The sequence below is a fragment of the Symsagittifera roscoffensis genome, chromosome 5 (genome assembly GCF_963678635.1).
Source record: "Symsagittifera roscoffensis chromosome 5, txSymRosc1.1, whole genome shotgun sequence".
Classification (NCBI taxonomy): domain Eukaryota; kingdom Metazoa; phylum Xenacoelomorpha; order Acoela; family Convolutidae; genus Symsagittifera; species Symsagittifera roscoffensis.
In genome coordinates, this window is record NC_087066.1 from 41,821,903 (window position 1) to 41,844,881 (window position 22,979).

The window sequence follows — 22,979 nt, forward strand, 5'->3', positions numbered from 1 at the left end:
CTCTTTGGATTCTGATGAACTCTAACAGTGAGTCTATGTCTGCACAAGGTGGCGTTGGGGTTTGCAAACTCTGTACCGTTTTAAAATCCTGCTTAGTCTCTCTTTGTTTTGGTCGATTTCGCAACTTAACCAATTGTTTACTCTGCTACTTAGCTCTATTGACTAAACCAAGCTTACAAGGTATGTCCACAATACTCATACGCTTTAATCAATTCCAATTCTTGCAAACCATGAAGTTCGAAACATACAAGAAAATAGTCGATTATTCCCGGGCTGTATTAACGGGTGATCGTAAGCCCCTTTCCGACCTAACTAATCCTCAACAGAAGGCGTTTAAGCGTAAAGCTGCTTCGTTCACATTGACTGACAACACGCTTTACAGGAAAGGAAAAATAGTGCTTCATGAGATGAACACCCTTCCTACCCTTTTGCATATTACCACGACCCTTACCACGACCCTAAACCCTAAACTTAACCAATTGTTTACTCTGCTACTTAGCTCTATTGACAAAACCAAGTTTACAACGTATGTCCACTATTAACTCGTACGCTTTAATCAATTCCAATTTTTGCAAACCATGAAGTTCGAAACATACAAGAGAATAGTCGATTATCGCCGGGCTGTATTAACGGGTGATCGTAAGCCCCTTCCCGACCTAACTAATCCTCAACAGAAGGCGTTTAAGCGTAAAGCTGCCTCGTTCACATTGACTGACAACACGCTTTACAGGAAAGGAAAAATAGTGCTTCATGAGATGAACACCCTTCCTACCCTTGTGCATATTGATCAGGAGGATTTAATTTACCAAGGGGGTTATCTGGAGCTGGAGCGTTCCGCTAATCGCAAGTATCACACCGATAATTTACGGGAAACGGGAAGCTGCCTTTTTGTGTGCGCAAATTGCTCAGAATGCTCAATACAGCGAATGTTTCTCGTATCTGACGTCCCGATGCCCCATTTGAGTATAGAGTCCAGAGCACGTGTTTGTCGAACCCTGGGACTATCGCTTGGGCGGAAACCTGTTTCCCTCAATGACCACGATACCATTGACCCGATTTCTCACGAATTCGTTTTGATGGAGTGCGCGCTTGGGGGATCCTGTTGCTTCCTTAATTGCATTCATTTTCTAACTGGGAACCGAGTAAGGTCCTGGGCCTTACAGAGGGAACCAAGGAGCAACAGAAAAAACAGGCGTGCCGCCTGAGTTCTTTTTATTGCCCTTACTTCGACCCCAAACAGTCGTTACTCGGTCGGGGTATTATTGAATCGGACATGCCCATTTTGGCTGAACTACTCGGTGTGCATATCTACGAGTACCGAAGTGGCCTGAACCCTCCTAAATGGAACTACGTCGCCGGGCATAAGCAAGGCCGAACTGGGCCAGAAGCTATTTATGTATGCTGTCGCGTACAATCCGAAGGGAAACAAAAAGGGGAGGGTCACTGCGCTCTAGCCACAGGAATGTGTCCACGCACTACTTAGGTTAGCCTAGACTTTCATATTCTACAGTCTTCCCTTCTAGCTTATTTTTCTCCTGAAAAAATGCTCGGTATTATACCATTTGCTACCTAAGGGAGTTTAGCCTCTGTGGTAGTTGCGCATACGCATGATTTCTACCTAGCATCTAAATCCCCCGCATTCGTGTATTAGTTTTCTACATCATTCGAAATGCGCTTTATCTGCATACAACTGTCATTTCTTTCTATTACGAATGATTGAACAAGTTATTACCAACCCACTTCCCTACTATCGCTGTGTACTTAAGATACCAACATAATTTACCACTAAACTTTAAGCTGTTTGTTATCCCATACTCGAATATGAATATCGAGCTGCCACTTCTTGAGATTCATACTGTGAACATTCATCAAACGGGAGAACATAAAAATTGGTTTTCTTCACAACCGCAAGCATTTCAACTGTGAATAGATCACTAATTCCAGTTATTCATAGATCACTAGATCACTTCAAGTTATTCATAGTCTTTGCTTTCAGCATTGATAGCCGCCAGTTATAGCACTTTCGGGTAACATGATCTTGAACAACTGGTGCCTTATTCCGAGCTGCAAGAAGATGAACATATTTCAACCAAATGTAATGCATGAAAAATTTATGCCTTGCGTGTAGCATCATTTACTAACACTGGTTAAGGGGTAGGCAAACTTTCCTCGGCAACAAGTTTCAAAACGTCATTCGAAACTGAGCTAGACTCAACAGAGTTTTGCTCCAGTTTGCTTTACATTCATAGTTTGGCGCCTTAGATTATTCAATTTTGGATGGTTTTTGTTCCGTTTGGAATGTGACTTCATCACCATGATCCCCATATTCCCCATAGAAAACGACTTGTTGCATACTTTACATCGAAATTCATGTTATTTGTTGCCTTTCCCATCCAAACACTGAAACCCTCCATTGCCAATCAGGCGTCATTGAAAACGCATTTGCCAATTTCTTCTTCTCATACTGCTCATACTATTCGAAAAAAAATAAACTGAGTAACCCTTCTTAGACTTTTGATTTTGAACAGTTCAGTAAAGAGGCGCGACAAAAAAAACTGGCACTCATATTAATTTGATGGCACTGATGGCACTAACAGATCATGCTTCGCACTGATTTGGCACTGACAGAAATGATACCGTGACCACACTGTGAACGCAAAGAAATCAAAGTCAAAACGCGAAAAATTCAAATTCAGTGTAAACCAATTTAAGACTTCCAGAAAAAATCATCAAGACTGATACATCCATCAATCTATTTCACTACTTCCATCAACTCTTTTTTAATTTAAATTAGTTTTGATTTCTGCAATATGCTATGCAGGATCTATCAAATGATATTTCATTCCAGACGCATTGCAATTTTGTTTTTCGGAGCTCACACACCTCAAAAGTAGTATATATTGGCTGCGAATGCGTTTCAAGTCAAGGCGAGATCTTGGGATAGCAGCATATTTGAATTGAGAAAAATTCATTATCTCGTTCTTCTTCCTCTACATACATAAGCATCTTCAGATTTTTATCTGATTGTTATATAAAACTTGTGATAAAATAAGAAATATGGTGTTGTTTTACACAAGCAGTCCACATATGTCCACATATATATCATTGATTCACAAATTTGTCACTACTGGGTTAAAAAAAGTCATAAATCATTACACAGCAGTCCTAAGACTAGTTTTTGCTCTTCATTTCGTATTGTAGATTTGTCCCCAGTTTTTCTGAATTAAATCAATGTTTTGATAATATATTTTTTCGTCAGTAGCTGTTTTGTTCGTACTTTCCTTCCTCTCTGTTCACTCGACTACTGGAATCTCGAACCAAACCTTCTTCTCTCGCCCTCGCTCTTCATAATCAAACCCAAGCTTTTCTTCACGTTCCGTCTCCGGTTCTTCTACTGTCCTCTTTTCAGCTTCTTCTTCTTCTTCTTCTTCTTCTTCTTCTTCTTCGACTGTCTTCTTCTCAGTGTCTGGTTCTTTGAAAGTCCCCTTTTCAGCCTCTTCTTCTTCGACTGTCTTCTTCTCAGTGTCGGCTTCTTTGAATGTCCCCTGTTCAGAGTCTGTTTCTTTGACTGTCCGTTTCTCAGTGTCTGCTTCTTCGACTGCCTCCCTCTGAGTGTCTGCCTTGGTGGGATTCGGATCATCCACCTCCTCCATCCAGTATTCTTGGTCCGTCTTGATAGCCTCCCCTGTCACCGTCTGCAGCCATCTGGAGGACCTGGTCATCTTGTTGTACACGTACACACGCCCAGTTGCTACAGAAATTGTTTTTTATTTGTTTAAACAGTCGAACATGAATGTAAATTATTAAAGTTTAACTGAGCTAAGTCTAATTGCAAAAGCTCACCTGCAAATTAAAGCGCAAGCTCGAGTTTCGAACCGGCAACCAGATGATTGCCATCAATAGCCTATCACTACCACTTGCGCCATAGTATACCACAAAATATAAAGTCCATTGGACTAAAAATCGAGATTTTATAGGGTGTTATCATCACTTCAACCATTTGTTATGCTTTGATAGTTTGAATGATAAATACTGCTTTCCTTTTTTGGTATAGTATTGAGATAATAAGATAAAATTCGTGTTTTTTTTGTTTAGTTTGGGAGGACATGTAATAAATGAGGAAGCAAAAAAAAAACAAAGGAGCAAAACTTTTCATAATATTCCACTGATTGGCTGTATGTTATTAATCAGAATAAACTGGTACTTGGGTCTATGGCCTTGGCAGTGGACAATCGACTGATGAGCATGGCTTTCCTTATGGCCTTTTTCCAGTTCTTCCTGGCCTCCATGTCTGGCCCAATCACTTTTCGAGATCTGCAATTAAAAGATATTTTTGGAACTAAAAAACAAAACAGACTAAAATGCAAACCTGACAAAAAAAGCAGGTCAGTCGAAAAATTATAGAAGCGCGTTGGTCGAAAAATTCTAAAAACGTGTTTGGTGCCATATTTGAAGGCGTAGCTAAATATTTGTATTTTCCACTAGAAATGCCATTCAAATTACAATGTTACTGAGCCAGTGTCCTGACATGTTTCTCTTAGAAAAGATCTAGAATCTGAAACAAATCTAGAAATTTGTGATTTAAAAGAAATTATCCCAGATTTTAAAAAATAAAAACGAGGCTTGCCTGATGTAGCGAACAATAGAGTACGTCGCGTAGAGCATCATAGCCGAGAGGAGGATGAAGCCGAGAAGCCCCAGCAAAACGAATACGGCAGTGCCTCCCGGCGACTCCACCCACCTCTTCTTGTCCCCGACTGGGGGAGGGGAATCAGATCTGCTGACGTAATAAATGGGGTTGCTACTCACTCCTATGGGACTGGTGTACGTGTATGAGTCTAAAGTACAACTGCTGATGAGAACTTTCAATAAACAATATAGAGGAACAAAGTTTGTCCGTTATCGGGAGGTCAACCATCGTCCACAGTAGGAGTGTTCCTCGAAAAACAGTTATGACTTGACGGTAAGAACTACAGTCTTTACACAATAATTTGAATGAAAATAAAGTGATCATTTTCAATTTTTTTCAGGTTAGTAAAAAAATTGGCCTCCTTTAAGAAATGAGTGCCTATCACTGATGGCCTCGAACCCTCGCACTTTTGCTTGAGTGGCAAAAATGCTGGCCTTTTTTAAACAACCGCAGACAAATTAAGTGAACTTACCGATATATTGTTGTGTGGGGTCTCCGTAGTCTGTTTTTGCCAGAATGTCGTACAGTTCTTGCTGCGGGAGGAACTGCATGACGGTGTCTAGGTCATTCACTGTACTTGCCCCATCATCCACCACAAAATACACTTCCACTTCAGTGTCACTAAAATCAAACACGCCAATCAAATTCGTCAAAATTAACATTTTAAATAAATTTATGATATTCCTACTGTTTACTATTTTTGACTTTCTTTCCAAATGAAACATAAAATATTTATAAAAATAAAACATATCTATTGTGATAATGTTATGCTATGAGTAGGTAAGATCAAAAGAGAATAATTGAAACATTTAATTTTGACTTCTGATTTACTTGGTTTTGTTGGAGATCACTCACGTTCATGTGTCTCCTAAGATCGCAACCGTCCAAATGACTGTTACGTTTGACCTGCATGGATGGCCTTGAATATTACTAACAATACATAACAGAATATTAATAACACTTTCTCCAAGGTTACTGTGGCAACAGTACTACACGGTACCACATTCCCCTGAGGACAACAAAATTTTATATAATACCTTATAAAATTTTATAAATAGTATATAAGTCTCAGTTTACTGAATTGTTTTCATTTTAGCTTAGTTTTCCTTGGTTGTTTTCTTCATCACTTCCGCTTTGTTTCTTGCAGCGTTCCACAATCCCGACTCATCCAACGATGTAGCTCCGAATTTCCTTTTGAACAGATGTCTCTCTAGTAGGTCAAACGTGTTGTTCTCCAATGTTGTTTCTTTGTTATTGATGTTTAACTTCGCCAATCTCAATCTGTAGGCCTCAAGTGCTGCAAAATTTAGCTCTGTCATATCGTCATCACAACTAATCAACTTTAAAGAGTGTGATACGGGGCTGCCGTATCTCTTTGGTCCCTGGTTCTTTGTTAATCGACTGCTTCGTCTGACTGTCGCTGTATCCTCTTCTTTGTCCGACTCGTCCGCAAAAACTGCCGGGCTATTGTCGACTGATTCCGCATGTTGAGTCAGTAGTTTTTCTGCTTCGTTTTGTATCCCTCGGGTCAAAAGCTGGTTTGTGATTTCTTCCCATTCTTTTGTTGTCATATTGTTATTCTGGAATGTGTCCATAATTTCCTTTTCGCTAGTTTGCCGTGTGATCCTTTTACTCACTGGGGCTTCTTTCGGTGCAGCCGACTCTAAGTAGACGGCTTCATTGCTCGTATCCCGCTTCTTTGATTCTTTTGCTGTTTTGACAGCTTTCGTTGTACGTGGCTCTTGCGTCTTGACCTTTGCAGCTCTTGCACTTTGGACTAGTGGGCCTGCTCTATTTGGCTTAACCCTTTTTCCTCCTAAATTTAGGCCCCCGCCCGTCTTTGTTTCTTTCGACGTAACTACGTTTGGCGAGTTTTGAAACTTGTCCATTAGTCGATTGTCTTCTATTTCCTGATCGGTTGGCCCCTGGTCTTTCGCATCATGTTCTTCAGCCGACTCACTGTCTACGTCTTCATGATGTGATACTGTCTTCTGTTGTTTGCTCCTACGTTGGGCTCCTCTTTTTCTCCGAACTCTGTGCTTTGGGCTGTGTTTGCAGTTTTGATCTCGCTATATCACTCTTTCGTTATACTGCACCAGCAGCCGTTTTGATTGTTGATGGTGTCTCTGCCACTATTTTGTTTTTCAACGGTATTGTTAGGGTCTTTCCACTTTTCCTTTGCTCATGTTTGCGGAGGAAGCTTCCTGACCAGCTATCATTCGATGTAGTCTGTTTGTCTTCGATAAATCCTCTTTCCCATGAGTAGAGGAGTTCCTTTCTCAGTTCGGGATTTATTGTGCTCGTTTCGTCTACAATTTGTCGTAGCTCGCTATCTGAGATATCCCGTCTGGTGACATTCCATCTCGCATTGGCCTCTAGTAGCTGCTTTAGTTCCTTTGCCCTAGCTCTTTCTTTTGCCGCCGCAGTGTTGCATAGAAACAGTGGGCTGACCATCCGGCTATTCTGACCTTTTCGTATGATTTTTACATTGTCCCTGGATTGATCGATGCGTCTCTTTAACTGCGATGCTATTAACGCCGATCTCTCCAAATGTTCTTTATCTAAACGATCAGATTCCTTCAGAAATTTATCCCTTGCAATTTTAAACTCAATTTTTGGTAATCGACCAAAATGCGCTTCAAACGGAGACAACTTAATTGTTTTCTGTTTATTCCATCTTAGGTCCTAATTATTGTGCTCGAGCACAGTTTAATAGATTGTACTTTTTCTTCGAGTAGCATTACTCTCAATCTTTGTTTAATAGTTTGTATCGTTCGTTCGACTAGTCCACATCCTCGATGATCATCGACTGGACAGAATTTTTGAGTAATATTATTTTCGGTGCAAAACTTTTTTATTGATTTTCCTTTAAACCCGGAAAACTGATCCGTTTTAATCGATTCTGGTATTCCATGTGTGTCAATATAGGTACGTAGAATATTTATTGTTGATTTTCCCCCTGTAGATTTCGTTACTTTAACTGACGGAAATTTTGAGTATCTATCAATAGCAACTAACAAATATATCTTCCCCTTATGGTCTTCGAGTGGACCCGCATAGTCTAATTGCAATTCTTGACCAGACTGTGTCAACAGTGGAAGTGGTTTGGCCGAATTTTTTGGAATTACATATTTAGCATTCTTACCATAACGAGTGCAACTCCTACTTTCTTCGGCCATATTGACTATGTTTTTGTGCATGTCTGGCTACCATAAGTAGTTGGAAACCTCCAACATCGCTTCTTGGCCAGGATGTGCTTGATGAAGTCGTCGAAGCACCGCTTGTCTCAGCTTCTCTGGTACGGCTAAACGATTGTCCACCAGTAGGCAGTCATCTACTACCGACATCTGGTGCCACAGAGGATTGGTGTATGGACCCATTAGCTCAAACCCGTGTCTGTCGTTCCGTTCCACCACTCGCCTGAGCCGATCCATCTAAGTATCTTCTGATACTAGTTCCGCCAGTAGACTTTTGTCGAATAATTTCTCGAGTGATAGTGGGCCATTTGTTTCATTTAACTGCTCCGACAGTTGGTAATTGCTTTTCCGCGATTTATGTCCACCTCTCGTTTTCTGTTGCGGTGTGACCATACAAGTCTCAGTTCCTGAACTGTAGTCCGGTTCATCAATGATGTCCATCGTTAAATCCACTTCAAAGATTTGTCCAATCTCAGGTTCATCTCCTGATTGGGTTTGTCCCGGTGGTTTCGGGCTCTGCATCACCGAATTGGCTTCTATTTCCATCCTTGATCGGGGTTCCTTACTCCTTTCCGATCCTATTAGTTCCCAAAATGAAACTAACATTGGTTGGGCTGTTATAGCAGTTGATGTTGACTGACCGCTATTTCCCGTGTCTGTTCTGATTTGTCTGTTCATCCGGTTCCAATTCGCCTGTGGTATTTGTTCAAAGTCCGAATTCTCTGACTCTGATCTGTTTGGGGTCCTTTGTATCATTCTGGTTCTTTGGAACGTCGTTTCTGTTATTTCCTCCCTCAATGTGTCTGCGTTTTTCCGATCCTGAATTCTGACCATCTTGTTTTCTTTTCCTCTTTTTATTGTTTCGCCAGAATGCATATTTTCTGATTCACGACTTGATAACTTTCCGATTTTTCGAACTGATTCGACCGACTGTATTTGCTGACGATTTTGAGATAAACTGATTTTTGAGTTTTCAAACTTTTCTCGTTGAAACGAACGCGAATCTTCATTTCTTCCGTTCCGGTCGTGCTTTGTCCGTTTTGAACCGTTTTGGTTGCCATAGCAACGGGTAGATGACGTATTCTGATTTGATGCATTTTGATCAATTCTAGAATATTCTAGAACGTTTTCCTTCCGGTCGAGCCTATCAGGATCACTCAGTCGACTGTTTAAACAGTCGAGAGCTTTATGAAAACTTTCGATCGATGTGACTACAAATTTTTCATCCAATACTGACTCCTGCCATGGTTCACCCTTCGGGTTTCTAGATAGGTATTCTACTATACCCATATCTTTCCCTGGTAAATGAAGAACCTTAAATTGATAGGGTAGTAATCTGTCTACCCATCTAGTCAGCCTAGATTGGTAGCTTTTATTTGACTTATTTTCATCCAAGGCAGAAACCAGTGCTTTATGGTCCGTGGCTATCACGATTTCTTTTCCTAACAAATAGTGTTTAAATCGGTCAACCGACCATACTGCTGCTAGCAGTTCCAACTCACTTGTGGAGTATTTTTTTTCTTGTGTGTTTAAATATCTCGACGCGAATGCGATCGGTATCCACTTCCCCTCCACTTTTTGTTGTTCCAACGATGCGCCTAGCCCACTATGGCTGGCGTCACATTTTACCCTAGTAGCCAACTTAGGGTCGTAATAATGAATTTTGTTATGTTCGCAACCGCTGCTTTTATTGATTTGAAAATCTCCCAATGTTTTTCTTTCCATTCGAATTTTTTACTTGAATTTTCCCACTTTTGAGTTTTTTTTTTCTCATTTTTTTCTCGCAGCAGAGGTCTCAACTTTTCAGTTAAGGTAGCTGCGTTTGGAATGAATTTGGCCAAATGATTTATACTACTCAGAAATTATCTAAGTTGTTTCAATGAGGTTGGCGGACTAAGCTTCAATATCGCTTCCGTTTTTATTATCTTTGGAGAAATACCCTCCATCGATAACTTATGTCCCAAACAATTCACCTCCTGTTGAAAGAGTTCACATTTCGACAATTTTAGTGCTAAGTTTTCTTTGTCTTACTTTTCCAGCACGTTCATGATCAATTTTTCATGTTCTTGTTCCTTTCCTTTAGACACAATGAGTATATCGTCAAGAAAACAGAATGTATTTTCCGCATGGTTCAATGTTCTGTCCATAGCTTTTTGAAACTCCGCTGGCATATCTGCCAAACCGTAAAATCCGGTCAAAAATCTGTATGTTCCAGTAGCTTGCCCACCTATGATGTTAAAATTGCATTGTTTAGCTGTCTCTGCAGTCAGCTTAAGTTGACTGTAGGCATACTTCAGATCTAATACTGAGAAATACAGTGTACCGCTTTCATTTGCTATGATTATTTGGCTGACCCAATCCAATAATTCATCCACATTAGGCATTTGATTTTTATTTTTGAACAATTGTCTATTTATGGGTTTTGCATCTAACGCCAATTTTATGGAATCATCTTTTTTGCTGTTATTACAATAGGTGCTATAAAGCAATCACTAGTACATTTGTCTAGACGTTTTATATGTCCCTCTTTTAACAGTTTTTCCATTTCCTCATACACTTTCTCTTGTATGTGTATTGAGATGCGTCTCCCTTTTTCTTGTAATGGACAAAGTGGGTATTTGGACTTTGTGCTGACAACGTGATTTTTCGAACACCCTTGACGATCAAAAAGGTTTTTAAATTTACTATAAAATTTGTTTTTCCAACCTTCTGACTGTTCGCACAGTAACACGTCAAACCTCGTCTTTTCTTTTGGTGCCAACTTCTGTGTTGTGTGTATCCCGACTTTGCTTTGTAAGTCCAACCCCAAAATACATCGCGTGCGTCGTTCTGTGATTAAGAACGATGCTCCCACCACCTCCCACCCTGCTGAACGGATGTTCGTGGTGATTGCACCCAGTATATTAATCGGCTGTTTGTTATAGTCTACAAATTTTGTAGTCAAGTTGAGATTCTCCCGTGGAATGAACCTCGTATTTTTTGAAGACTCTAGAATTTGCTTTGCAGTCGCTCAGTTCAAAAATGATACTGGACTACCCGTATCAATAGTCATGTTTATGATTTGATGATCTATGCTCACCAAAGCTTTTAATGACCTTATTAGTTTCGCTCGGGTATTTCTGCGAATATCAACCTTCTGTATGTCCTTGCTACTCTTTTTGATATCTTGGTTTTTATTTGATTGCTGTTTTATATACTCATCTATTTCTTCCATCGAAGACAATTCTGATTCAATAGCCATAATTTCGAACTCCTCACACGAGTCAAACGACTGAATTAAATCCTGAGCTGGAGGATTTTTCCGCAATCTCATTTACTTGCTGTGACTTACACATTTTTGCAAAGTGATTTGGTTTAGAACAGTTTTTACATGTTTTGCCCATGGCCGGACATTTCTTCAAACGTCCTTCCCCAAATAGTCGACCACATCGAGTACACGTTTTCGGGTCTGTAAAGTTTCTACCCTCCTTTCTGTCTGATGATTTCTTTTTGTACATGTTGTTCGGTTGTCTCCTTCCATTAGCATTTTTATTGCCAATACTCATGATTGGTTCTTGTTTTATCTTCATTGTTCCATTTACCTGAGCTGTACTTGCAGTCGTTGCATTAGTTTTCTGAAATGCCTGAGTTGTCTGTTTACTTTGATCAAATTTCAACGCCCTTTTCAATACTTCCTCTGGTGAAAATGTTTCAAATGTTAATGTGTCTTGTAGTACCACATTTTTCATTTTCGATATGAATAGGTCACGCACTAGTTCGTCCTCCAGTGTCCCTAATTCTGCTCTGGCTGCTTGAGCACAATGCGGCATGAAATGCCTCGAGTGATTCCCCTGTTTCCTGTGAACGATTTAACAGTTTGTACCGTTCATACTGAACACTCTGTGATTTATCAAATGAAGTCTTAGCCAAGGCAACCATCTGTCGGAATTCTAACGTTGAAACTTCTACATGCGGGTTCTTTTGTAAAAATTTCTTCTTTCCTTCTGTTCCCAACGCCAGGAATAATCTAAAGGCTACTCTTTTCTGTACCTCGTTGTAATATACGTTGTGTCCAACCTTTGGTCCTCTAGTTTTTCTTTCTTCATTGTCCAGAAGGATATCTTGTCCCGGGCTAGTTGGTCTCGAGCCTCCCTTTCTGTAATCGCCTGAGCGTTTTCATGTTCTCGTGGGGTCTCTGGTCTTGGTAACGGTTCCAATAGAACTTCTTTCGGTTCTTCTAACAATTTTTCCGGATTCACGCTCTCCTTTTTAGTAACTGCCAAAAAAAATTGGTCTAGCCATATCTTGAAATTCCAAGGAGGGTCGGAATTCGCGGTTATCCAAAATACAGGGATCCCCATATCTGTTCTATTGTCCTGGGACAGAAATCCTGCTGGCTGCGCCATGTAATAATGTTATGCTATGAGTAGGTAAGAACCAAAGAGATTAATTGAAACATTTAATTTTGACTTCTGATTTACTTGGTTTTGTTAGAGATCACGTTCATGTGTCTCCTAAGATCGCAACCGTCCAAATGACTGTTACGTTTGGCCTGCATGGATGGCCTTGAATAATACTAACAATACATAACAGAATATTAAAAACACTTTCTCCAAGGTTACTGTGGCAACAGTACTACACGGTACCACATCTATAAAACACAAACATCATGAAATGTTTCGATACGTTTTAGCTTGAAAAGTGTATAGATTTCATTTTTTCTTTGGTTTTCTATTTCAATCTTATTTCCTATTCTATTTTGCCCCAAAAACTTGTCGCTCAAGTTTATATGATAAATCGCTTTCAAACTTTTACAGCAGTCGTAATTCGATTGACAAAAAAATGCCCGAACAATTTTCTCAGTGTCGAGAAAAAACAACGTTTTGGTTTCAAGAATAAATGTAAAGTGACGAGTCCCTCTTGACTTATACAATGAACGTGAAGGTACTTCCTCCATGCCGAGAAAAAATTGGCGATATTTTGAAAATCATTTGGTGAGATATCTGATGTACAAAAACTTTGTGCTGTTTCCAAAGCAGTCGTCGTTTTCATTAACCATCTCTGAGACTTTTATATTTCGATCAAAGTTTTGTTCTTCGAATGACTTAAAAAACCACTGGGTACGCGACAAATTTCTATGATAAACAAAGCAAGCGAAGACAATAAATTTTTTAATTGAAATCGACATCAGCAATCCATTCTGTGACAAAAATGCGACATAGTGACAAAAATGTACAACTCCTTGTTTTATAGATATAGGTATGTATTTCACCTATAATTCTTCTTCTCTTCACTTAATTCTTTGCAAAAAAATCAAAAGGTTTGGATACTAATTCTGGTGTTAGAATTGATAAACTTGCTAAACAATAAATGCTTTCTCCAACCTTTTTTCTTATAAACTCTGCAGGCCGCGGCAAATCTATTTAGCTAAATTAGACAAAAATTTCAGAAATTATTTTTTGCTTCGTAGATTCTTCTTTTGGGCCGCCTGACTTTTTGTCCTAGAGATATAACAAAGAATTCATTCAAAAATCTACGTCTTTAGACTTTATTATTATTTGTGCGAATGGGAAATTTTTTTCAGTTTTGGCCAATTGTTGGCTAAAAGACCCATTTTTATCGAAATCAAGAGATCTAACAAAACGTGAAAGTCAACTCGATCAAGTTTTTCCTTCTTTCGGTGGTGGTTCAGGATTTTGACATGGCTAACTATCCAAGCGTGTATATGAGAAAGATTGCCAAGAAATAACCCTGAACCAGCTCTAAAAATTGTCATTAAACTGGAGTATTTTTTAATTTAGCGATATCTATCTATGACAAGTCAACCCGCGCGATTTATCGCGCATTAATTGTCCCAAATTGGCCAAAATGGCAATCTTTAAACCTCCATAACTTTACGAAAAATGATCACAGTTAAAATATCTTTTCAAATTCAAGCTCAGGACAACAATAGCTTTCAATGGATATAAAAGTGTCGTCAAAAATGGCTAGTTAAAAATTCGAAATTTGTCTGAAGAAAAAAAAACCCACCCCGAGCACAAATGTTCCGTTACTTTCGTATCGAAAGTCGGAACAATAAGACTGCTCGTATCAAGGCAGAGCCCTGAATGTTCCGACTGTTTTTTAAGTTTTATGGAGCAGTAATAACATACAAAAATTAAATGTTATCAAAAAAATGAAACTTTTTTTTCTAAAATTTGATTTTAAAAAAAAAAATCATCCCCCACAGGTCATAATAAGTACTAAGTGATAGATTTTGCTCCTATTAACAAACCAATTATGGCACATAAGCTTCCTTGAACCAATTTGGAACGATTTCTGAGGCGGATTAAAACTCGCTTACGCGTTAATAGCGCGAAAAATATCGCGCGTTAATAGTCCCAAATTGGCCAAAATGGCAATCTTTAAACCTCCATAACTTTACGAAAAATGATCACAGGTGAACTATCTTATTAAATTTAAGCTCAGGGCAACAATACCTTTCGAATGATATAAAAAGTGCCGTCAAAAATGGCTAGTTAAAAAGTCGAAATTTGTCTGAAGAAAAAAAAACCCACCCCGAGCACAAATATTCCGTTACTTTCGTATCGAAAGTCGGAACAAAAAAAATATATTTGTTTTTGAAGAAAATAAATTTAGATATCCATTTAGGCAGCCAAAATCAAATTTAAAGCTTAGTTGCAAACTGCTTTATTTGACGTCAGAAATGTAACAAAAATCAGTAATTAAATTTGTAAAAACTATATAATTTTCTATAAGTTGTGTTTCAATTCCACAGACAGCAATTAATTTGGCGGCTGTTTTATAGATTGAATTGCTAATTGGATTTCATGAGCAAATCCCCGTAAAACCCATTAAGTCACTTTTTGGATCATAATAACACCCATTTTTGAATCATAATTTTGGATCATGAGCAAGCCCATTTTGGATCATAATTACACAACTGAGTTTAAAAACAATTGAAATGGTTTTCTGAGCAGCATTTTTTCCGAGAAAAATTTCGAATCAAACTAAAGGTGTTGATATTGAAAAACCATTCAATGACGGCAGTCAAGGCGGGTTTTGGTTTCTTCCGTGTCCACGGTATCAGTTTTAATCAGCGCTGGTCCAAACTGAATAGCAGCCATATTAATTTGCTCCAAATAATAATAATAATTGTAGTTCCTGCGAATCGCAGAGGAGCTATCAGTCCTGTCGAGGATAGTCCATTTGTATAATCTCCCCACATTCCAGACAGTGTTATTTTTGCTGAGCGAAGCTGTTTTTTGCGACTCAAGGCTGTTTTTTTTGCGTCTTGAACTTTTACGTGGTACCACTATTGCAGCCAAACTTGGTCAGGTTGTGGTAGACCTGAAGCTGGAGGTCAAGTGAGAGCTTGTCTTCACACACTATCATTGCCATGGCATGTGATCGAACACACGATCTGACGATTTCAAAAAGAACGCCTTACCACTGTGCTAAGTGCCTCCAGATAATGCGGTTCTAGACGCAAACCTATCACTGCCTGTGGAAGATGGTTTTCTTCAATAAACTAAATTTGTACCATTTTTAGAGATTGTGATTTTTTAGCTTTTGTTCCGACTTTTGAAGAAAGTCAATGAGTATTTGGATATTTGGGCCCGAGATGGTTTTTTTCTCCAGATAATTTGCGACTAGCTTTTTTTATGAAATTTTTTTCGAATCATCCGAAAAGTTTTGCTTAGCTGACCTCAAATTTAGAATGACGTTTTACCTTATTGGGGAGTAAAGATTGTTAATATAGCCGATTTGCGACATTTAACTAGCGATATAATTCGCGCTAGTAACAGTTAACCGGATATGTAGTCCGGCTTAGAAATTGTTCGGAATTGGTTTAAGCAGGTTATTTGCTATGACTGCTACGTTACTACGTTATTAGAAGCAAAATTAGGCACGTGGAGGGATATATATTTTTTTTCCTTTTCTGCTTTTCAAGTTTTTTCTTTATTTTTCAAAGTTTCACCAATTATTTTAGGCGAACATAGCTCTATAGATCTTAAGAAGCATCAGGGCACCACCCTGATGTGAGAAATCTTGTTTAGTTTTGTGATCATTAATCTAATAAACGTTTTTATTGACAATATTGAAAGGCCATTGGAAAAATTTAGGGCTTGGAGATAATTTTCGTGATACTTTTACATATTACCGATTAACTTTTATCCAAACTAAGATCATCTCACCTGACGAGTGCTCTTCTCTCTCTGGCAGTTGGCGAATTGAACTTTGTGGGGTTCATGTATCCACAGTATCCGGAAGAATAACTTGTGGTGGATCGGATAAATGCAGTGCAGGAGGAGAGGAAGTTCCCAACATCCCCCTCGAATCTCTCCAGGGCAAGGTTCAGTCCCACTCGCACTGAGTGATGGCTGGAGGGAAAAGTATCGATTCTAAAATAGTAACTTGTTCTGAGAAAAGATTGCAGAAAAAGAGTGGTTTAAGAAGTTTAAACTAATAGATTTAAGAAAATGCTTACAGAAGTTTTGATTTCAACATACATTGGGCAACGATTTTTCAGACCATTTATTTGCATGATGACTACTATAAGGTCTGTTCAAGTTATTGGTTATTGAATGGGATTTTCCTTTGATGGGTTATAATGCTATCTTGTGAAGGTGGTGCTAGATTAGAAAAAAGATATATTTTTTGCGCATTATTTTTAATTATAGTTTTAGACTTTAAATCATTCAATTAAAATCAAGATATATCATAGCCTTTTCTTTTTCGTGCCTTCAAAAACTTTCGTAGGATATCAAATTGTAACTGTTCTGACCTGACAGTGCATTGTGCCTCATTGGAGGGTGAGCCTGAGTCGTATGCCTGGACTGTGAGCACAAATGTCCGGTAGCATTCCAGACTAGCACCCACTTTCAGGTAGATGTCTCCTAGAAAAACAATTAAATATAAGATACAATTTTGTTACAGGGCCAGATCTAAGATTTTGTCGAGCTGGTTCAAAAAGTTCTAAAAGTTCTTTTTGGGTCTACTTTTAGGTGGATCTCAAATTTTATAATACTGCACGGTAGGAAAATACTGTGCAAGTTTTATAAAAAGCCACAAATTTCCTTTTTAGCACGTGTTCAACCTTCAAAATTATGTTTATTGTCGTTAAGGCGCCTCTAGAAATCTTATTGTCACTAGGCTAAAAATGCGTGCAGTAAAGTATTGCCAAAGTGGGCACCCTGTGGGTGGTAAGGGATCAAATCCCAGAGAATTGCAAGTGATCGAATCGCGTTTTTTTATTTATCTCACTGATAATAGTTGGCAACTATCACAAAGTGGAACCCTTTGGGTCGGTAGAGGTTCGGGTCCCTGGGGAAAAACTTGTCCCCCCCCTCCAAAAAAAATATTCGGTAATGACGTTACTAGTCGGTAATAACGGTACAAAATTCGGCAAAAACGTTAATGACGACGGTACTAGTTGTCAAACAACTTAATTTATTTTAACATACCTGTAACTTGGTCGAGCTCAAACATGCCAGGGCTATCGAAGAACTCGTAAGTTACAGTTCCGAAGTCAGTTTCGTCCGCGTCGGCGTCGATCGCTTCAACCTCGGCAATTGAGTACAATCCCGAGTCCACCGAGTCACACGAGTACGCTTGAGTGTAGAAATTAGGGGATCTCGTGTTAATCCAAACAGGTGCGTTGTCGTTGACGTCAATAATTATCAATGTCACCGAACAAGTCGACGATTTAGTACTCGGAGATCCGGTGTCGGTGACGCAAACGTCGAGAAGAATCCGAGTTCCTTTCTCGTAGTCTAAAGCCGACCCAACGGCAACCAAACCCGAGTTAGCGTCAATTGTGAACGAGTTAGCCGGTATCTCTGCTGTTGGGTTTGAGTCGTTGATATAAACTTGTCGGTCGATCGAAAATCCGACAGTTTGTGATTGGTCGGCGTCGGTCGCTGTGACTGTTATAACCGATGTGCCAACTGGCGTGTCTTCTGCAACTGTTTCGATATACTGACTTGATCCGCAGACGGGTTCAAACTCGTTCTGATCTGCGACTTGGACAACACACGTCACATCAATGTACAAAGACGGCGAATCAGTGTCGTTGACCCGAACTGTCAAATTGTACTCCGATTCACTTTCGGCATCATAACTTGCGACTGCGGTTAGAATCTCACCCGTTGTCGGAACAACAAAAAACTCGTCGGAAGTTCCGAGAACGGTAAAAATAAAACCAGAGCTGTCGTCGTCCAGAACAGAAGCCAGACCCGTCAAGGGACTGGTTGGGGTCACAGTTGTCGGAGTATTGTAGTCGCCTTCGGCAATTGAGAAATAGAGAGTAGTTCCTGTCATGTAATATGGCGCTTCATCGTTACAATTAAATATTGTGATATTAACATTTGTTGAGTCTGTTTTTGAGGGGTCTAAAAATCCCCTTGCGTGAATCAAGAATTCGTAGCTTCGTTGTCCCGACTCGTAGTCCAATTGGATGACAGGAGACCACCCGTCGTCCGAGTTGATTGACCAATCAGAGGCGGAGGCGAAGTCTGGGCTCGTGGGGTCGACAGAGTAGACGACTTCGGCGTTCGGACCTTCGTCTATGTCCGTAGCTGTAGTCTGAAACATCACGTCACTGTACGTGGTTATGCGTGCGTGCTGCTAGGACAGGGAGCAATTCTGCATTTATGATTCCCGGCTAATTTTCCGTTATATGACTTTAAATTTATTTAATCAAGATTACGTATTAGGATAGTTTGGAAAAATGAGAATAAGCAAAAAATAAATGAAATGCTTGCGCAAAAACGTATACCCAAAAAATATTAAGAAATGGAAATTTGAATTTTTTGAGCCCAATTTTTGATATACTAAATTTAAAGTCACCCACACAAAAAACTAGGAATTACTAAATTACCAGCGGATTCAGGGGGGGGGGGGGGGGACGTCTCTTTCCTCTGGGTTTTCGACCCCCTGCCGACCCTTTGCACTATTTTGAGATATCCATTTTTTTGCTGACGGGCCCTTAAAATTTTTTAAAGGCGCTTTGGCGCCAAAATATACTAATTTTGAGAGGAGCGCGCGAAGAAAAAACGCGATTTTTTGGTCAAAATTTTCCAAAAAGTGCCTAAAAACGCCTTTTTTGGCTTCTCGCCTGCGGCAAAAAAAATTTGGTCAAAATTGGGTCTTTTAGTGATTTGGTAGAGCTGAGAAAATCAAATTGGTCCACCTAAAAAAAAGTCGACAAAATTTTCGAAATGTTTTTTGTAAATCCGCCCCCTCCCGTCGAGAAAATCCTAGATTCGCCCCTGCTCAAAGACATAATTATTGAAAACGACCCTATTTTCCGATTAAGCTATGCCTCTTTGCCGGAATGTGGATTATTCGCTTAATTCAGATAAAATAAAATAGCTGCTGAACTTGGAAAAAAAAGCTTACGAAAAAAACTGGCACCCCCAGCTGTGAGCACTCCGAGACCGAAAGTGGAATGAGAGCGGATGGAAATAGAGGGGGGTTGTTGTCCACATCTTCCAGATGGATCACCACTGTCTGTGTTCCGGTGAGAGGTACCGGAAGTCCGTCGTCACGACACATCACCTCCAGTTCAAGTCTGAACAAATGTTCAACAAATTAATTGTTTATCAAGGTAGCAATAATCTCTTGTTCACAATTTGACTTCTACATAACACATCGACCGGTTTTTTGTGCATCATTTGTTTAACCTCAAATTCCACACGCTTTTTCTGTAAAATACTTTAAAAATTTCCAAGAAGAGCCAAAATTTTTCTGTTTTCTCAGATATATGATATTCTTAAAAGTAGAGAAGTTTTGAGAATAGCCTTAAACGATTCAATTAAATTAAAAAATAGCTACCCGCTGTGAGCGGTTACATATTTAGATGTCAATCAATAGTTGCTATCCATTATTATTTGTATTCTTGAGAGTTTTCATATTATGACTAAGTGTGAATTTGGTACCTGCCTGTCAGTCAGTCTAGGTCTGTCTAGTCTGCTATTTGTTGACCTCTAGTTCAGTGTTTTATTTATGCGAACTAGAAACAAGTTGAGTTTAATCTTCAACCGTATAGTTTTAACTATTCCTTATTATGGAGCAGCCAGCAGATGGAGGGGGGAAAAACCCCTTGGAATTGTAGCATTCTGGCCTCCGAATCAGGCGGAGCCACAATTACTATGGTAGCATTGGAAACAGAGATTCCATTGGGCAATGGTGGCGAAGCACGGATCAGTTTCGTCTGAATACTACTTTGCGTCAACTTTGACCGAAGCGCAGATTACTGGACTGCGGGATGTTGGTGGAAAACCGAGGGAAGAAGGTGAACGCACACTCATATCGAATCTGTACCTATGTCTAGGACACGAGGGACAGCGGGTCTTGCATAACCAGCATCCACACTTGAATATGGAAGAAATACGATATCCAAGATTCTTGGATACATGTGTAGCTCTTTTCCAGAAAGAGCGAAACTAAACTTATGAAATGTACCAAATGTTGTCCAGGAAGCAAAAAGAAGAACAGAGTGTAGAGTCGTTCTACGCAAAACTCAGCGGAATGGCGGCGAGATGCAACCTGGGTACCCAAAAACACGGAAAATGGTGAGAGACATATTTATATTTATTATTGGGAATAGGGACGCGCAGAACGAGCTGTGCCGGGAAACAAAAACCCCGGAGGAAGCACTGAGGATCGCAATGTCGTATGAAAGAGGCAACAAGTACGCAAAAACTTACAAGGGAAGTGCGCCAGGCTCTACGAGAACTGCCTACACAACACCAGGGGGTTCTCTACAAATCAAAGCGGAACCGATTAGTAATGTTCAAAGATCTAGGGGACGAGAAATACAAAGAGTACGGGGACAATACCAGAATCGGGGATGAGCCCGAACGCAAGAGCGTAGATGCTATAACTAGGACCAGCCACAATTCAATCCAGAACAACGACAACGATGCCCAGCAAGAGCCGTCACATGCAATTTCTGCAAAAAGGTCGGGCGTTTTGAGGACTTGTCGGGGGAAGCGGCTGTCACGTGGGGGACAACCAGTTGCACTATTCCAAGGGGCTGAACCGTTCGATGAAGAGGATACTCCCTCGGATGAAATTCGGTCACAACATGCTGCCAATTCAGTAGGTTTCGTCAAGAGAGAACATCACAGCTGGTCATCGGAGAGTTCGGATGACTATATGGTTATGGCGATTAGACGTAAAAAGGAAACACGTTGAAAGTTGCCGGGCCTCAGCCTAAAATCTGCATTATTGGACACCCAATGAACATATGGATTGACAGCGGATCGTCTATATCCATACTAACACTTGACGACTTGAAGAAAACATTGGGAAGAAAGGGAATCAACTTGAAACAAAACGACATGGAATACGTTGAATTTCGGGACTACAGCAATAATCGGATCAAAATATTGGGGAGAATGGAGGTTGAGTTAGCATCGAACGGCTGGAAAACAAGAGCGGAAGTCAGGGTCATCGGAGGGACCAGACCCTCAATCGTGGGACGTGACTTAATGGGGAAACTCGGACTACAGTTGATGCAAGCAGATACTAGGGGAGAACTGATGAATGTCCAAGGGACGGACGCAGGACAGCACATGTGAGACGCAGCAGGCTGGAGAATCGGAAGAAGAGCAAATAGACCCCTGGCAACAATATTTTAGTCAGCTATTCCCAAAACTTTTTATTAGAATCGAAAAAATTAGAAATTACAAGGTCCAAGCGGAATTTTGTCAAAAATCTCGTACCGGTGCAGCAGAAGGGCCGGAGAGTGCCGGTAACGCTCCAAGACAAAGTGGATAAAGAGATCGATAAGCTACTAGCCCAGGGACACATAGAAAAATTGCAGGAACGTTCGAATCGATACTTTGTTTCTCCAATTGTTATTACCATCAAAAAGACGAGTCCGTGAAATTAGCGCAGGATCCTCGAGAACTTAATAAGCAGGTGCATAAAAACAAGTACCAAAAACCCAACATAGAAGAACTTGTAGATTCAATAGGACAACTTATTTCCGAGAAAAAACAAGGGGAGGTGGACTTAATCACGATGGATTTAACGTACGCGTATGGACAACTACCACTCAGTGAAGAAACAAGTGTACATTGTAATTTCTCCTTGGTGAGCGGACGGTCGACCGGAACGTACCGGTTTTGTACAGGATTTTACGGGTTAACGTCAATGCCAGCAGAGTTCCAACGGGTAATGGACTCAATTTTTAACGAATTCCCTCAATCAAACGCTTTCATTGATGATATTTTGGTTACGACCAAGGAAGTTGAAGTGGAGCATATATCCTTGGTTGAAAAGATTCTTAGAAAATTGAATCGAGAAAACATCTGGCTAAAACTGCCTAAGTGTGAGTTCGCGAAGCGAGAATGCGAGTGGCTCGGTCATCGTATAAGAGAAACGGGAGTAACGCCTTTGAAACGTAAGACGTCGCCGATTGATGCATTAGCGGCTCCTAAAACAGTAAATCAATTGAAATCATTCATGGGCTCAATCAACAGCCTTCATAAATACTTAATGGCTATAGCAGAAGTTTCAGCTCCTCTAAGGCCGCTCTTCAGCAAGAAGAGTCATTATAACTGGACCGCGGAGTGCGAAAATGCCTTTCAAAACATTAAATTGGGGGTAGCAAACATTTTCGAATTAAAACACTTCGAGATTCACAAAGACATAAGGGTTGTTTGTGATGCAAGTCACAATGGTCTTGGAGCAGTTTTGGAGCAATTGGGTACAGAAGGGTGGCGCCCAATCTCATTTGCATCACGATATTTAAACGCAGCAGAGAAAAAATACTACACTAACGAGCTCGAAATGTTAGCAGTTGTATGGGGGGCCGAATACTTCAGAAACTACATTCTAGGAAGACATTTTATGTAATTACAGACCATAAAGCTCTAATTTCTTTACTCAACGGGAAAAATAAGAAAAACAAAACTCTATTTTCAAGATTAACACGATGGCTAGATAGATTTATTCCGTTTGACTTTGTCATAGAACATAAACCAGGTGCAAAAATCAGACTCGCGGATTATTTGTCAAGACACCCTAGCGAACCCCCAAAACCTATAAGCCAGTACGATAACTTATTCACCGTCGCAAAACTAGTTTCAATGAAAAAA

The 22,979-nt window shown here is 39.9% G+C and overlaps 1 protein-coding gene across 1 annotated transcript in view; it reads right to left on the reverse strand.

Moving 5' to 3' along the window:
• Positions 1-3,099: 3,099 nt before the first annotated feature.
• Positions 3,100-22,979, reverse strand: part of LOC134846732 (protocadherin Fat 4-like) — a 38,532-nt gene continuing 18,652 nt past the window's right edge. Inside the window, exons 3-10 of the mRNA XM_063864118.1 lie at positions 19,270-19,441; positions 17,334-18,453; positions 16,655-16,766; positions 16,065-16,271; positions 5,163-5,311; positions 4,628-4,838; positions 4,205-4,314; positions 3,100-3,751 (exon numbers count right to left, since the gene is read on the reverse strand). Of these exons, the coding sequence (XP_063720188.1) occupies positions 3,294-3,751; positions 4,205-4,314; positions 4,628-4,838; positions 5,163-5,311; positions 16,065-16,271; positions 16,655-16,766; positions 17,334-18,453; positions 19,270-19,441 (2,539 nt within the window). The 3' untranslated portion in view covers positions 3,100-3,293. The remainder of the gene's footprint in view (positions 3,752-4,204; positions 4,315-4,627; positions 4,839-5,162; positions 5,312-16,064; positions 16,272-16,654; positions 16,767-17,333; positions 18,454-19,269; positions 19,442-22,979) is intronic.